The 18,081-nt window shown below is 39.9% G+C and overlaps 1 protein-coding gene across 1 annotated transcript in view; it reads right to left on the bottom strand.

Annotated features, from left to right (window-relative positions):
* Nucleotides 1–13,412, bottom strand: part of LOC149180676 (uncharacterized) — a 33,125-nt gene extending 19,713 nt beyond the window's left edge. Inside the window, exons 1-3 of the mRNA XM_089413953.1 lie at nucleotides 12,843–13,412; nucleotides 12,465–12,738; nucleotides 12,047–12,275 (exon numbers count right to left, since the gene is read on the bottom strand). Coding sequence (XP_089270079.1) covers nucleotides 12,047–12,275; nucleotides 12,465–12,738; nucleotides 12,843–13,412 — 1,073 coding nt within the window. The remainder of the gene's footprint in view (nucleotides 1–12,046; nucleotides 12,276–12,464; nucleotides 12,739–12,842) is intronic.
* Nucleotides 13,413–18,081: the final 4,669 nt, after the last annotated feature.

Below are 18,081 nucleotides of genomic sequence, written 5' to 3'. Positions count from 1 at the left end.
AAAAGAACAACACCACGAAGGCGAAGAAGGACACAGGAAAGTGGTGTGAGTTCCACAAGAGTCCCACTCATAACACAAGTGAGTGTCGGACCAAGCAATCGTTGGTGGCCGAGTTGAAGGCTTCCGAATCATATGCATGTTCTGACCCTGAGCCAGAACCTGACAAGGGTAATGGCAAAGGGAAGCAGATCATTGATGCGGATCCCAGCGCCACTGTTGCCACCGCCAAGATCCAGAAAGATGAGCCCGAAAATCCAGAGGAAGGGGAGCATCTTTTCCACTCACAGATGTGGGTGAAGGGTTCGCCGCTGCAATTCATTGTCGACAATGGCAGCCAAAAGAACCTCATTTCAGCAGAGGTTGTGAAGCGGCTGGGCCTACCGACTACACCACACCTGCAGCCATACAGTATCGGGTGGCTTCATGAAGGACGAGATCTCAAAGTTCGCCAGCAGTGCCGCCTTCCCTACAGCATCAAGCCCTTCACAGACGAGGTATTGTGTGATGTTACACCTCTAGATGTTTGTGACGTATTATTAGGCCAGCCATACTTGTGGAGGCGACATGCTGTGTATGAGTCAAGGCCTCGCGCTGTCATTATTTCTTTGAATAATTCATTATACAGGATACCGGAGGTAGCCCCACCTACCGCCACATCTTTGATCACTACCAAGAAAGGCAGCAAGCTCATATCATAGACCAGGAAATTCATCTGTCTGGTTCACTCCCAAAGTAAGGGGAAGATCGTTGCTACATCCATGACCCCTGCAAAGGGTTCCTCTACAGAGCAGCAGCAGCAAAGGAATACGGTCATGATAGAACATAGGAATAACTTCTCCTCACCCACAGGGGTATCACATAAGCTTCAAGTGGGAAACAAAGTCTGGTTGCATCTCCAGAGAGAACGCCTTACCAGAACCCATCAGAAACTCAGACCACTCCGACATGGTCCTTACACCAGTACCAAGGCTACGAGAAACAATGCTTTGAAGCACAGCATTCCTTCATTCCTTCACTTGCACCGAGTGTTCAACGAGGGCCGTCGTCGACCATGCTTCCCACCATTTCTGGACACATCAGAGATTGCAGAACAGCTCACCAGAGAACCAACTCAGCAGAAGCTTCCTCATCTCAAGGAGGAACTCAACGCAATGGGGACCATTGCTTCCTAAGGGGGGAGGAATGATCCAGGTGGATGTTGGTGGCCACCCACCTATCCCATTTGGACCCCCACAATTGTCTCTTACAGCTTTTTTAGTTTCCTAAATTGTAGCACAGTTTACTATTTTTAGCAGTTTTTTGGGTCCTGAACTTCCGGAGCCGTTTTGAGGCCCTAAACGACGTTTTTTTTTTAATCTGGGGCAACATGGGTCCATGGACCCATGTTGCCTCCCAAAGTGGTAGTACTCGGATAGATCTTTCTAACGAGCTATCGTGCACGTCAAACGGAGATCGTATGCCAAAGTTACGACCCGAGAAATTGATGTACCAATTTACCCAAACGGGGCCCACAATTTGGCGTTTCATCTTCTAGGGGTAGGTTTCGGGATGTGAAGGGTTTTCCATTATTTCTCAACAATAAATAGGCCTTCGAGCCTCATTGTAACACAGTTCGGAACAGTTCAGAGGCATGTAGCCACCACATCTCTTCTCAGAGATAAGCTACCATCGCCCTAGCTGGTTTATTTCCATTTCTGGTTGTAAGCATATTTCAGTATTTTCCATTAATGAAATGAAGTATTATTTCCGCTGCATCTTCGTGTATATGGTTATCTCTGTAATTTGTTGCGTTCCTACTTAAATCCGGATCAGGAAGGCCCTTATTATTAACTTTCTTGTATTTTGGTGTCTAGTCCTAATCACTCGGAGTGGAAATACTTGGAATTTGTTTGATTGTTGATCTCTTTAGGGACATTTTTAGTGTGTGTTTTGTGATCTTAGTTGACCTAGCTTTCAATTTTCTTGTTAGTCTTTAAGTAGATCTTATAAAAATAATTCAAAGTGGTTGACCGACCATCTTGACGGTCCCGTAGACTTCGTGGGCTTTCACCTGCAAGTCCAGAGCCTTCTCCTAGAAGGCGGAGGAGCGATTCTAAAGATTGATCCTCCACTTGGGGGCATTAGTTTACAAGATAGATCGGGTACTACTACAGAGCTAGAGATTAACACACCAGTTCTTTCTCGATTACTCTTCCAGTCAGAAGATAGTATTGAAGTAGAAGAGCTTTTAGAGTCGGTTGCGGCTCCAAATTCTCCTCTCCCTCCTAATCATCCAGACGTATTGTTAGACGTTGGAACTCCAACTCACGGGCCTTCAAGCCCAGGTCCACACACATCTATCCCTTTGATGACCACTTCTAGAAGCATGGCGTCCACCACGAGTGTTGCGAGCATGCAGACTCTCATATATGTGCAAGGGGGAGGAACTATTTCCATCCCTTCTAACACTCCCAGCACATCCTTATTTGGGTCTACTTCCATTCCGCCGACGAGTGGAAGTTCCCAAGCTAATGCATCCATTTTTGGATTTTTCCCTTTTGGAATGCCCTCTCAAAGTATTCCTTCAGTTCCACTGAATATACCATCAACCGCCTCCACGTCCATGATGAGTGGATCGACTTCTTTTCAGGGTTTACCATTTGGTAGTGGCCATATACCACATTCCAATTCGATAGTAGGGTCTATGCCTTTTCCTTTTACAAGTCAAGGCAGTAATCCCTTTAAGAGTTGGACAAACCCTACGGTTAGTGGGATAGGAGTTGAGAATCAGTTTTTCGGCCAACAAGGGAATGTGACGTACTCCTCAGTTAATTCATTTCAAAGTTTTCCACCCTTAGCTAACGCTTGGAACCCTTACCAGGGGCTGTTATCTCCTTACAAAACTTTGTTAGGGGGAACTTTATAGGTTACGGAGGGATTTTTAGTTGGAGTTAGTCAAACTCCGAATTTTGTTGGACCACAAGGGTCACCTTTTGGTCTAGTAGGTTCTACGAGTTACTTCAGGCAACTTGGTGCCTTTAGAAACCCAATTCATTCTTTTCAGACTTTTGGTAACCCCACCCCATCTGGGTGGAATCCCCAAGGTCCTCCACAACTTCCTTTTCTAGCCATGCTTAATCTACTAGACTTAACAATGTTGACAAACAATCCAACTAGGTACAATCCGGCTTGGCCTCCGGTCCCAACCAAACTTCCATCAGATATTCCAAAATTCGAAGGGAAGAATGGTGAAGACCCAGGCAACCATGTAACCACGTTCCATTTATGGTGCTTATCCAACTCCCTGATCGATGATTCGATTAGGTTGAGGTTATTTCAGTGCACCTTAATTGGGATTGAGGCTAAGTGGTATATAGAGTTTCCAAGGGGCACTTTTACTTCTTTTGCTAATTTGGCTAACATTTTCTTAAACCATTTTCAGTTTCCTGTCCGTTACGAAGCCAGAACTAAGCTTCTGGCCAATTTTCATCAGGACATGGCTATTCACATTTTGGATCATATCCAGGAATAGAGACAGAGAAAAAGGCTTATTAAAGCGAAAATTCCACCAGAATTCTGTCTCAAATGGTTTTTAAAATCATTACAACCCGAGATCTCCAAGGATGTTTCTATGTCCGGTGTTTATTCAGAAGAGCAAGCTATCTTTCGTGCCCAGCAGTTAGAACTGATATATTCTCAGTCTGGGACTCTTCAGAAAATCTTACATGATGCTCCTAGATCCACAGTTGATGTAGCCAAATAGAAGCCAAGCCCTCATGCTGATGGTATAGTTGGATTGATTGATGCAAATATGGTGAACATTTTGAACCAATTGCAGCAGTTCTCTCTACAAACTACTTCTTCCAACCAGGCTGCACCGTCTACTCATTCGCCTTCCCAACCTTCTTCCATAAATGTCGTCGAGGCCTCTAACCCCAAAGGAAATCAACAATCCAATGGGAAGACGAGGGGACGAGGTAAAAAGAAGAATCATAAAGGGAAGGGTACAGCTAACAAGCCTGGCGATGGTGCCGATGAGGGTAGAAATGAGTCTAAGAAGAAAGTTAAATTTCCATGCAAGTTATGCAGTGGAGATCATTTGACTCATCTATACCCAAAAATTCAAGATGCTCAGTGCTTGTTAATGCAGCAAGGGTCTTCTAGCTCCCAAGCTGTCTTAACAAACCCTTTCCCCCAATGGAAGCAGTTGTTTGCTGGCCCAAACTCAAACCCTGGTACCTTTACAAGGGGCAACCAGGAAGGGGACAATTCCTCAAATGTTTTCATGATGAGTTCTCATGTCAATGTGGCTACACGCGCACGTGATTATGGTGAAGCAGAAACATCTACGAACAAATGTGTTCCAAGAACTATGGATCCACTTCATGTGGAGCGACCCTCTGTCGAGTCTATACCTCGGATACCGAAAGGTTTTGCCAAGTGCGTGGCTATTAACCCTAATGCTAGGGTAGCCCAAAACTACTCGATTGTAGAAGATCTAGCTCAAAGTCCTTGCGCTATGTCTGCTTTAGAGTTACTTCAGTCGTGTCCTGCTCAAAGAAGTGCTTTTCTTTCAGCATTGGAGGTAGTAGATCCAAAAAATTCTTTAGCGCTCACTTTTGATATGCTCAATGTCAAAAAGAGACTCCCTCATCATATGGCTTTCCAAATAAAGTCTACTTACCAGAAAACCAATATTTTTCGGACAGTTATAGATGATGGAGCTTCCACATGCGTAATCTCTATGTCATGTTGGAAGGCCATTGGATTTCCATGAGCTGTTCCTTCAACCACTCTCTTGATAGCATTTGACGGACATTCTCATAGGCCACACGGGATTATCCTGGCCTTTCCTATATGTGTTGGAGGAAAGGTCGTTAATATCGAAGTAGAAATCATTGATGCCAACCATGATTACAATCTCCTCTTAGGGAGGAATTGGATTTATGAAATGGATGCCATAGTGTCATCTTTATTCCACATCCTCTGTTTTCCTCATGAGGGAATAATTGTTAAAATAGATCAATTAGATTATTCTCCCGGTGATTCTCGTGCAACTTTGAATTCTACCATTCCATTGGTGGATAATCCTCGTCAACCTATAGATAATTTAGGAGTACGGATGTACTCTTCCTTGATGTGTGTGTTTGATCTCTCCCCTCCTACGACTAGAATCGATACAATTTCATCCTCAAAGGAGCCTTTACAGAAAGATTTTGTTCGAACTCATTATTTTTTGGATCCTGGGACCTTTCCTTCATTTGCAACCACATCATATGAAGGCCAAGTGGGTGGAATTGAATCTTCTATGTCTGCAGCAGAACTTAGATATGAATCTATCGATAACTCTACAGACGACCATCCCACTCCTTCGGAGGAGGAGGAGTTAAGTGGTGATGTGGCTCCTACTTGGATCCTCGACTCCACTTCTGTTGTGAATTTCTTAGATATAGTTTTTCCATCTGACGAAGCAATTTTCGAAACAATGACGATTGTAGATTGACCATAGGAAGATTTACATCATCATTCATATTTCGTCCTCCTTTGCATGAAGTCGAATCTAGGTCCTCCAATCTGCTTACTAGTGATGTTTGTATAGTTTCAAATCCTTTGGCTCCAACACAGTTATCTGTCGAAGGTAATATATTGATTGGCTCAAGAACAGTACCTATAAACATCTCTAGGAACAAGTTGGCGGAGCTCCCTGATGGGATCTACCTTAAGAGGCATTTTCCTTAGGTTTTGGTCGAGCAATTACTTATTTGTATATATTATATTTTTGTGCATATTTTGTGGGGAATGTTGTGATATCAATTATTCATCAATTTAAAAAAAAACATCAAAAATTTGGAACTATATATATATATATATATATATATATATATATATATATATATATATATATATATATATATATCATAAAATTTCCCATGTGTACATAAAGTGTTCAAAAATAATATACAAAATCGGGACTAAATGCCCATAATCATGTCTAGTCTATCTATCAACCCAGCTCAGGATGAGCGGCCAAGAAGGTGACTACTGCATTGGCCACATGCCAAAGTATGTGAACCCAGTCTCGTGGTACTCCTACCACGTGATGCTGCATCTCCTCAGGTAGGTCCTCTATGGCCACCATCGGTACCTGGTGAGTCAATCTCACCAAGTTTCTTTGGACTGCATATAAGACCCTCTCTGTCTCAGCAGCTACCTCTTCAGCACCTCTTCCACGATGCATGTGTTGCGGGAATCCGTCTGGTCTTACTGGACCCACATCTAGAACATGATCATTATGTTAGTATTTTAATCCCATCAAAAATATTTCTAAGTTCATTTTCATATTTAAAAAACATAAAAAAATAAAAAATAAATCTTAAAATTTGATAAAAACTTAAAAAATTGTTACCTATCTCTCCCCATGCTGCATTTGGTGGCAGCACCAAGTCTGGATCTCCTCGGAAATCCATGCCAGCATAGGGATAGTTGTCCACAACGATGATTTGTTGTTCCCACCAGGAGAAGAACTCATCATCAAAAGTAGTCCTCGGCACGTCCCCGCCTCCAAGGCGTTTCATCAAATCGGCCCACCTACCCATTCGAGGATCTTGGGGCTGCTGATAGAGACTAATACCTTGGGACATAGCCCAGGCACCTTCTCAAAGAAAAAGGAGCATAAAATAGTCCCATATCCAAAAAAATTGGTCTGCCCTTTCTGAATAGAGGACAATTGGCTCTTCATATTGGTAAGAAGAGGTGTACACCAGTCAAAAATAGTGGTGAGGCACTCCACAGCCAAGCTCATGGATACTTGTGAAGCTTGGTGCAATGAGGCTGATCCATTTATCCTGGCTATGGTGAACAATAGAATCCTCAGGGATAAGCTCTCCACATGTTTTATTGGAATCTGACTTCCATTTTTTTTCTGTAGGAATTCACAGGGTAAGTTCCTCAGACAAAACACCAAAGGACACCGCTCACAAACAAATCATAGATCAATACACCAGTATTGTTGACGTGGTTAAAACCCTCAAATAGGGAAACAATCCACAGCCTGAGCCAACGCGGTCACTTCAGGAAATTTATTAATAAAAGAATGAAAATTTACATAAGCTTATCTCATGAACGGTTACCCTACAAATGACCCTCTATTCTCTTTAAATAGAGATCATGGACCAATCGGGTGTTAAGCCACGGATCAAGTGTGAGTAATACCGAGGAGAGAATGAACCGTCGGATCACTACATATCGTGACTGTCAGATTGTAAGTTACAAAAGTACATAGTAAAGAAACACACTTTACCTAACTCTACACTAGACCAAGTTATACTTAACTATTTCCTATGTGTCGGAATATCCTAACATCCCCCCTTAAGAACAACTTGGGATAGGATTAAAGGATGTACAAATATGACACAATAGGAGAAGGAAGGAGGCATTAGAGCCTATCCCTCCTTAGTGACAACTTCTTGAACTCTAACCATAAATTGAAGTTTAGTAAACTTAGCCTCTGTGAGAGCCTTTGTAAAGATGTCTGCAACTTGATCATCTGTTGAACAATATTGTACTTCAAGAACATGGTCATGAATGAGCTTTCTGATGAAGTACATGTGCAGTTCAATGTGTTTGCTACGCTGATGTTGGACTGGATCTTTGCATAGTTGAATGACACTTTGATTATCACATCAAAGTGTAGTCGGATGCTGCTGCTAAAAGCCAAACTCTCACAGGATTTGACGAAGCCACAGGGATTTCTTACTAGCTTCTACGGCCCCACGATACTCAGCTTCTGCTGAAGAAAGAGAAATGGCACTTTGTTTCTTGCAAGCCCATGTAATAGGTCCTGAACCAAGAGTGAACACATAACCTGCAGTAGACTTCCGAATCAGTGAAACCAACCAATAGAGGAGATGCTTTTGCACTATAATGAATCCCAAACTGGACTGTACCTCAAACATAACGAAGTATTCTTTTAGGTGCTTTCCAATGACTTTCATGTAGGTTTTGCATAAACCGAGCAAGAAGGCCAACAGCAAAGGAAATGTCAGGACGAGTATGGGTCAGATACAAAAGTTTTCCTACAAGTTGACGGTATAAGGTAGCATCAACTTCAGGGGAAGTACAAGTGACGCAAAGTTTGGCTCCAGACTAAAAGGGAGAAGGGGCTGGCTTATAGTCTTCCATGTGAAAATGGCATAGAAGATCACAGGCATACTTGGACTGGGAAAGGGAAATACCTTCCTTGGATTGTAAGACTTGAAGACCAAGAAAATAATGCAAGTGTCCTAAGCATGTCATTTCAAACTTCTTTTTAAGGCTGGACTTCACATGGTTTATAAGGTTGGGATCACTACGAGGAGGATAAGATCATCAACATAAAGAACAAGAATGATAAGAGACTTGCCCATTTTCATGGTGTAGACAGTATTGTCAGAATGACACCTAGAAAAGCCAGTTTCTAAAAGAAAGCTATCCATTTTGGCATACCAAGCCTGAGGAGCTTGCTTGAGACCATAAAGGGATTTCTTAAGTCAACATACAAGGCTGGATTTTGTTTGTATAAAGACAGTAGGTTGTTCCATATATATTTCTTCATGCAAGTCCCCATGCAAGAAGGCAGATTTAACATCCATCTGATGGACTTCCCATTTGAAAGAGGCAGCAAGGGAAAGAACAAGACAGATAGAGTTCATTTTCGCAACAGGGGAGAAGGTTTCAGTATAGTTAATGCCTTCAACTTGTGAAAAACCCTTACCAACAAGACGAGCTTTCTGTTTATCAACTTTCCCATCTGGTCCATACTTGGTTCTGTAAACCCATTTGCATCTAACAAGTTTTCGTCCCTTTGGTAGAGGAACAAGATCCCATGTATCATTTGCCAATAATGAATGTTATTCTTCATTCACAGTTGTGTCCCAATCTGGATGGCCTAAAGCTTCTACAAAGGTGGCAGGATCATAATTCGTTGAAGCTTGAGCCAGTAAATAAGAGGCTCTATCGAACTGAGAACGTCTACGTCGTTGATCTGTAGGATCACCGGCAAGAGCACCTGCTACATCCCAAGTAGCACAGAGCCATTTTGGAGCTGAGGAGCTGAAGAAGGATCCTGAGAAGGTGGGGGAGGATTGTCATCCTCGCTTTCATCATCTGAAGAAGAAATATTTTCAAAAGTAGAAGAGATAGAGAGAGGTGGCACATCTGCCAAACTAGGCTCGTAGGCTAATATATTTTCAGCAAACTTTACATCTCTTCTAATGATAACATTTTTAGACTTAAGTGGAATAAGTCTATATCCTTTGACATATTCAGAATATCCAACAAAAATACATTTTTCACTCTTAGGTTTTAAAGCTTTATGTTTCTCATCTGGAATATGGGCCCATGCTTCACTTCCAAAAACACGAAAGTGACTTACATCTGGTTTAATTGAGATCCATTCTTCTTCTGGAGTGATATTCTTTAAAACCTTAGTAGGAGTGCGATTTATTATGTAATTTGCACAGTTAATTGCTTCTGCCCAAAAATTAAGACTAAATCCTTTAGATTGAAGCATACAATTAGCCATTTCCTTTAAGGTGTGATTCTTCCTTTCAGCTACACCATTTTGTTGTGGAGTATATGGAACAGTATGTTTCATTTGAATTCCATTCTCAATGCAAAAGTTGATGAATTTGTTGTTAACATATTCTCCACCATTATCAGATCTTATCTTAAGAATTTGATGTCCAGATTGTTTTTCAACAAAGATCTTAAAGGCCAAAAACATGTTAAATACTTCACTCTTGAGTTTTAATAAGTATACCCAAGTGCATCTGGAGAAATCATCAATGAAAGTTAAGAAATACTTGTAGCCAGAGAATGAAACAACTGGAAGTGCACCACATAAATCACTATACACAAGCTGTAAAGGGGCTTAGATGTGCCAAGAGGCACGTTTTTCAAAACTATCTCGATAATGTTTTCTGAGTACACATCTGGAACAAACACCATCTCTGAAGATACCATTGGAAGACCTGTGACCATATTTTTTTTACATAGATTCTGAAGGGAGCGATATTTTAAGTGACCAAATCGCTCATGCCAAATTTTTCTTGCTTCATCATTATGAGCAACAAATACCAAGGGAAGATTTGATGACCCAAAGTTGTTAAACTTATACAACCTTATAGAATCATCAGCAATGCTAGTGGTTAAAATCTGTCTAGGATCTCTTAGGTCCTTAATTACAACATCGTGAGGTGAAAATTCAACAATTTTACCTTCACCTGAATGAGTTATTTGATATACAGACAGAAGATTGCAGGATAAGGTTGGAACACATAATACATCATTAAATTGACCATTGTCTATATGAATAGTTCTAGTTCCTACAACACTAAAAGATCTATCATCACCAACGTATATATTTTTGGTGTTACAATCATTTAAAGAAGAAAACATGGCTTTGTTTTTGGCCATGTGATAAGAAGCTCCAGAATCAATGAGCCACTCATGAGAATTAGAAGAAGAAGATACATTTAGTGCAAATCCAAACCGAGATGTTTAACGACCACATGCAGAAAGTGTTATTCCTAAAGATGAAGTTGAAGTTGAAGAGTGCTCCAAATGGATGTTATGCTTCTTTATTGCTGCTTCCAAGGCTTCCATTCTCTTAAAGCATTTGGATTCTAAGTGGCCATCTCGATTACAAAAGTGGCAATGTCTATCAGTCTTCTTTCCTTTGTTTTTATTTGCCTTATCATTTTGTTGAAATAATTTTTCATTTTGAGGCTGAAATTGCTTAGGACCCTTGTTTGGTTTAGGACCATTCCTTTTAGGATGCGGCTTCTTAGGATTCTTTGAATTTGGTTGCTGCTGGGCAGCTAAGGCTTTCTTAGAAGAGTTTCCAAGATTAAGAAGACCAAGGTGTAAGAGTTTTTCTTGTTCTCTTATTAAAGAATCACAAAAGGAATCAAAGGAAGGGGACTTGTAGGCTTGTCCTTGAGAAATGAAGGCTTCTCTTGTAGAATGGAAGGTGGAAATAAACACAGATTAGGCTGGTCCCAACTTAGTAAGAACGGAATAGATAAGGTTACCATCTTCTTTCTTAACCTTAACACCTTCCAAGAGAAGTCTAAGGGTCTTGAACTTGGACAGAAAATCTTCAATGGAAGGAAAATTATTGGGTTCCAATGTAAGCAACTCATTTTCGAGTCGATGGGCTCTAAGTTCATTTTTAACTCCAAAAACTTTAGTGATATGTTTCATTGCTTCATCAGGAGTATCAAGTTCTGCAATATGGAATCTAAGGTCTAGAGAAATAGACATCCCTATCAACCCACGTGCTTTATCTTGCCTATTTTCCCATTTGGTTGCCTTATCTTCATCTTTCAGTTTGGTTTCTTGGCCTGAGGCCTAAGTTACCAGGATACGGATACGGATCCCGATCCAGATCCGGATACGGATACGGATCCGTTGGATTTTTGAAAAGCCAGGATCCGGATAGGGCGAGGATACGGCGAGTACAAAAATATATAATAATATTTTTTAAAATTTTAAAAAATACATTTGATGTTTAAAATCAAAACCATTCATGAATCACATCAATGATAACTCATAATGCATTATGAGTTCTCAATAGTAGTAAAAACAAAATGAATGTTTCATCAATGATCACTTTATTAATATGATAATATAGAGTAGGTGTGTCTACATATCATGAAATGGGTCTACATCATCATCATCTACATATTGCAACTCTACATCATGAATAGACGATCGTGCGCCAGGAATGTTAAAAGTTGTTGCAGAAGTAGGAAGTGGTTGTGTAGCATCCTCAAGTAGATTAAGGTGAGTCATGGCATTCAATGTCATGTTCAAGTCATATATCTCAGGTTCCACATCCCACATCCTATTTGGACCTTTTTTATACTCTGAAGTAGAATGTGATAGAAGGAGAAGGTTGGAATGGACATATACAAGATCCTCAGCCTTCTCTGCTCCCAATCTGTTTCTCTTTACCGAATGGATGAAGCCATATGTACTCTAGTTCCTCTCAGCGGATGAGGAACTGGCAACCTGCGATAACAACCTCGTGGCTAGAGTTGAGAGATAAGTGCTATCTCCACCATGAAAGCCCCACCAAGTAATAGGATCCATATGCCCTCGATCATCCATGGCTATTGGATCTGAAAAGATCCCAGTGGATTGTACAAATGCTCCAAATTCATCACGTACATCCTTTGCAATTCCAACTTCCCTATAGATTTTCCTCAAAGCTGTCTTATATCCCTGTACCACTTCAGAATCTCTATTTGGTGCTGCTCTACCAGGTAAAGACAATATTTTGGAATGGTAATATTTGGGGTGTAGAGCATACGCCAAAAGGTGTAATGGTGTGGTCGTTTTGTTCCACCTTTTTGTAACTATGTCTTTCACTTCATTGTAAAATACTTCAGAGGGGTCATGCTCAATTGCCTTGATAATTTCTCATATTTTCTCCAACATACTATCTATGTTTTCATAGACTTCCCCCAAGCAAGGCATATCTGTGTCAAATGCCCTAATCATGGTTAGAATTGGTTCTGTGAACTGCAAAAGGTATTGGACCTTGTCCCACCATGCATCATCAAGAATGATATACTTTATTCTTTGTCCTCTATCAGAAGTTGAAGTCCTCCATGATTCCCAAAGAGGGTCAATGACCATTGCCTGTAATGCTTGTCTGACCTCCAAAAGCCTCTTTATGACTAAAGTGTGGGAAGCAAAACGAGTTTCGGCAACCTACATAAACATATTGAAAAGTAAAATCTTAAATCAGACATAAAATAAATTGAACATTAAAATTGAGAACTCATAATGCATAACATTGATTAAAATTGGAGTACCTTTAGTAGCTCCAACTTTGCAAAACTCCGATATATGGCTTGGGACATTGAGTGATTCGTGATAAACATTTGGATCTCCTTTGATGCTACATATATTTCATTGATCCACTCAATTTCACCAATCTTGGCTAGCATAAGGTTCAATGAATGCACTGCACATGGAGTCCAAAATATGTGATTGTATTGACTCTCCACAATCAGGCCCGCTGCTCTACAAACCTTTGCATTGTCTGTGATAACTTGGACAACATTTTGTGATCCCACACTTTCTATTGCATCAATAAGAATTGTCGAGATGAATGTTGCATCTTTTTCCACTCCACTGCAATCAATGGCCTTCAAAAACATTGCTCCTTGGGGAAAAATTGCAATAACATTAATTAAAGGGCGATTTCTTTGGTCTCTCCATCCATCAGAAACAATGGACACCCCTGTTTCTGCCCATGTATCACGGATTGATTGTAATTTTCTATCCACAAATTTTCTTTCTGATGTTAACAAAGTGGTGCGTACCTTTTCATACCCGGGGCTCTTGTATCCTTTTGGTGCTTCATTAACTGCTTTAATCATTTGTTGCCAATAAGGAGAGCGCACCAAATTGAATGCTAGTCCATTTGCATAGATGCAACGAGCAACATGCTCATCTGCAACTTCTCTACCCTAGTTATTGAATGCTGCTTCAAGAGGTCCTAGAGTAGGCCTTTTATTACTTGTGAGAGCTGGTGTAGATGGCAAGGACGACTTGGTTGTAGAGGCTTGCACAGGGAGTTTTCCCTTGCTGAATTTCCTATCAGCAGCATCTTGCAAAGATGCATAAAACTTAACTTTTGCAGGACTCAAACTTGTCCCAGGTTGGCCATTTGGACCATTGCATACTAACACACCTGTGTTAGTTTGCCCAGTGAGATGGGCCTTCACCCTAGTGTATGAGCCATTTCGAATGCTATTGCATTCACTACATCTCCATTTGTACGAACCACCACCAGAGTTTTTGCCAAGAATTTCCACATACTGCCATAAAGGAGATCTTGGATCTTTATTGACATTTATTCCTTCACTAGATTCATGTTGTAATGGTTCCATGTTTATCACACCTGCGATGATAACCAAATATAAATTAATAAAATTGTCATTCTCAAAACAAAATTCTAAAGTGGTACAGGGCGAAATAAAATTTAAAAAAATATAAAATTCTAAATTATTATTTTATAATAAATAATTTTAAAATTTAAATTTAAATAAATAACTAATTAAATTATTAATATTATATATATACATAATTTAAAATTTTAAAAACTTATAAAGTTATAAACATATAAATATTAATAAAAAAAAACAATACACATTCTAAATAATTGATATAAAATTATTATAATTATTAAAATAAAATTATAAAGTTCACATAAACAATTCTAACCAGTTACCTAAATAAACTTTTGATATAAACATAAACTATACTACGTTACCGGATAAAGGGCAAAGACTAAACTGGGCATCAAATAAACTATACTACGTTACCGGATATAAACTATACTACGTTACCGGGCATCAAATAAACTATACTACGTTACCAGATATAAACATAAACAAAAAATATTTTTAAATTTTTATATTAATATAGTTTACGGCCCACGGGCCATTTAATTTTTATTTATAAAAAAAATATTTTAAATTTTAAATTTTAACCATATCATATGAACGTTATATGTTATAAGTTATAACTTGTTAAAAAAATTAAAAATTAAAATAAAACCTACGTATATTTTATAACTTATAAAAATAAAACCTACAGGCATATCATATGATAACGTAATGTTATAAAAATAAAAAAAATAAAAATAACACCTACCGCGTGCACGCCCACGACTGTGCAGACTTCGACTGCGCCCACGACTGTGCAGAAATCGGCTCACCCACGACCGTGCAGAAATCAGTTCACAGCGCCCACGACTGTGCAGAAATCGGCTCACCCACGACCGTGCAGAAATCGGTTCACAGCGCCCACGACTGTGCAGAAATCAACTCACAGAACCCACAACTGTGTAGAAATCGGTTCACAGCGCCCACGACTGTGCAGAAATCAGCTCACGGAACCCACAACTGTGCAGAAATCGGTTCACAGCGGCCACAACTGTGCAGAAATCAGCTCACGGAACCCACAACTGTGCAGAAATCGGCTCACGGTGCCCACGACTGTGCAGACTTCGACCCACGATGCCCGAGCTTGCTCTTCTGCTCGACTGCCACAGCTCAACCACGATGCCGCACAGAGGAGCCGCTTATGCTAAAATCGAGTTCAATATCGCCCTTTTATAGAATTTTTTGCAGCTAAACTAGGAGTTAAACTAGAAAAAAAATTCAATTAACTGAGTTATTAACTGAGGATCCACTGTTACATGAACTTTTGTTAACTTACCGTACGGATCCCACCGTATCCATACCCGTACCCGTTTCGGATTCGGGGATCCGAGGTTTCACCGATTGGCCCCCGCGGATCCGGTAACGTAGCCTGAGGATATTCGGTAAAGACCTTTATTTCTAAGTAAATCCACAATGTAGGACCACCATTGGAAGTAGTTGGTGTTGTCAAGAATAATTTGGCATGGACTTTCCATATTTAATAGAAACTGAAGTCGTATATGTTGAAAATAAGTGTTCCAATGGAAATATCTCGAAAAAATAGGCTGATTCAAAAAAACGGCTCTGAAAATGACTTCCGGATGAAGAAGTTATGGCTTTTTGAAGAAAAGTTGTTGAAGATGCCGAAGAAGTGCGGGAATGTGCAGAAATGAATGATAATGTCATATTAAAAAAAATATGCCCCCTTTCCAAAATTAATCTAATAAAGTAGCTTTGGACCAAGAAATATTTGAACTCAAGACATCTATTCTCATAAAGTAGCTTTGGACCAAATGAGCTAGATTAAAAGGTTTGTAATTTTTGGAAAAGATGAAGAGATTTTTTTTATTTTTTTTTTTAGTCACTGAAGCTTTGGGCTATGTGCTTACTTGAGAAAGCTCTTTTTTTCCCTACAAAACAAAGAACACAAAACCCAACACGGAAATACAAAAAAAATAAACCTTACGACTTGAAGTTAGCTTTAGCCAGAAACTATATATTTTCCTCAATGTTTATGATTTTTCGAGATCACACTTAGGCGCGGTGGAAAAGAGCATACGCATAAGAAAAATCCTTCCTCTCTGTTTCTAATTTTCCCATATCGCACAGAGTCGTGGGGAAAAGAGCATATGTAGAAATGAAAGGTATAGATCGGCAATAAAAAAAAAAATAAAGAGCTAAATAAACCGAAATAAACAGAGAGAAAATAACTAGAAACTGCAAATAAACATTGTATACCTCCAAATCTTAAAAATGCGTAGCTAGGGCTACTAGAAACCTTTTTGCATGAAACGAAAGGGGTTCTTCACTGGAACAGATGATCCTAACACAGTAGAGCAGTCTTGTCAACTCGAAAGCAGTCAAAAACACTAGATCTAGGAAATGGCAGTTGGATGCAGTTCTACCAGCTTCAGATTTGGATCACCAACAGATACGGCCCTCAAATAGCTCTGATACCATGTAGGAATTTACAGGGTTAGTTCCTCAAACAAAATGCCAAAGGACACCACTCACAAACAAATCACAAATCAATACACCAGTATTTTTGATGTGGTTAAAATCCCCAAAGAGGGAAACAGTCCACGACCTGAGCCAACATGGCCACTTCAAGCAATTTATTAATAAAAGAATGAAAATGTACATAAGCTTCTCTCATGCACAGTTACCCTACAAATGACCCTCCATGTTCTTTAAATAGAGATCATGGACCAATCGGGTGTTAAGCCACGGATCAAGTGTTGGTAATACCGAGGAGAGAATGAACCGTCGAATCACTACATATCGTGACCGTTGAATTGTAAGTTACAAAAGTACATAGTAAAGAAACACACTTTGCCTAACTCTACACTAGACCAAGTTATACTTAACTATTTCCTGTGTGTCGGAATATCCTAACATTTTCCGAATACCCAGGACAGTAAATGTGTACGTAGTCTTCCACTAAAAGACTACTTCGTGTCCGGCCAGTCGAATGTACAATCTCTCCTCTCCGAGAGAGACCAGTGATAAAGTAAATATCCTCCACCTCTATCTGCAAAGGCATTTGATCAATCATAGATGTATCATCTTCGACACTCCAATAGTGGATTAGCATTTCAAGCAGACGAGTGTTGGCTTTCATGTTGGGCATTTTGAAAAATTTCAACAAACCACATCCCCTCAATGCATCTAATGCCTGCTGAAGATTCATAACTTCATTATCAATTGTGGTATGCTCCCTCTCTCTCCATCTGGTTGTCATCCTGAAAAAATTGAGTTTCAACCGTTAGATTTTTGTGTTTAAATTTCAAACTGCGTATACACGGGTTCCTTTTACACACAGTCCCGTGTAGGGTCGTCGTATACGCGGGTTGATAACATCCAACCCGCGTATGCGCCGAGTTGATTTTTTTTAACATAAATTCCTATGGTCAAACCTTATTAAAAAAATTCTAAAAACAATCACAAAGTAATGCAAGCTTGAATTGAGGGTTACCTAATGATTTTGATCCAATTTGAACGGTCCAATTCTTTGGGGGGCAAGTTTGCTCTTTTTTCTCCACAACTTTTGCTCTCAACACAAATGGCACAAATGGTGAGTCAAAAGGTCATTTTATAGCTTTGAAAATGTCAAATTTTTTCAAAACTTGATTTTTTTCGTCTCATGAATCTTTTAACTTGTGAGCTTGGATTGTCAGGAATAGGTTGTTTTTCAAGGTATTTTGGATGCTTCTTCGAGATTTCATATCGGTTCCATGACCGCTGACCCGTCATGGCAGGTATCATTTACTCACTGGCATATAGGTTAGGGAAACCATTTTTTTCGTTGCATCTTGCATACTAGCCTCCATTTGTCGATACACTAGCCATAGGGTCGATCCCATCATGTTATGGTTAGTAAACCATGTTCACTCGCCGATTTTTAAATCATGACACGATGGTAGAGCCATCCTTTACATGGGCATCGTAGTTAGCACCTCACTGACATTTGTTGCCCATGTTGTTATATTGAGTAGGCTCGGGAGTCCTCTTTAGTCCCACCATGACTTGTGCATTGAAGACTCATTTCTCTTTGCTTCTTCACTTCGTTCTGGCCTTATACCCTAGAGGCTCATTTGTGCTGAGTTGTACTGCTGCATTG

Source organism: Pinus tabuliformis, chromosome 3_2 (assembly GCF_031772625.1).
Source record: "Pinus tabuliformis cultivar Carrire ecotype Pingquan chromosome 3_2, CPIR1, whole genome shotgun sequence".
Lineage (NCBI taxonomy): Eukaryota > Viridiplantae > Streptophyta > Pinopsida > Pinales > Pinaceae > Pinus > Pinus tabuliformis.
This window is presented reverse-complemented; position numbering and strand designations above follow the sequence as displayed.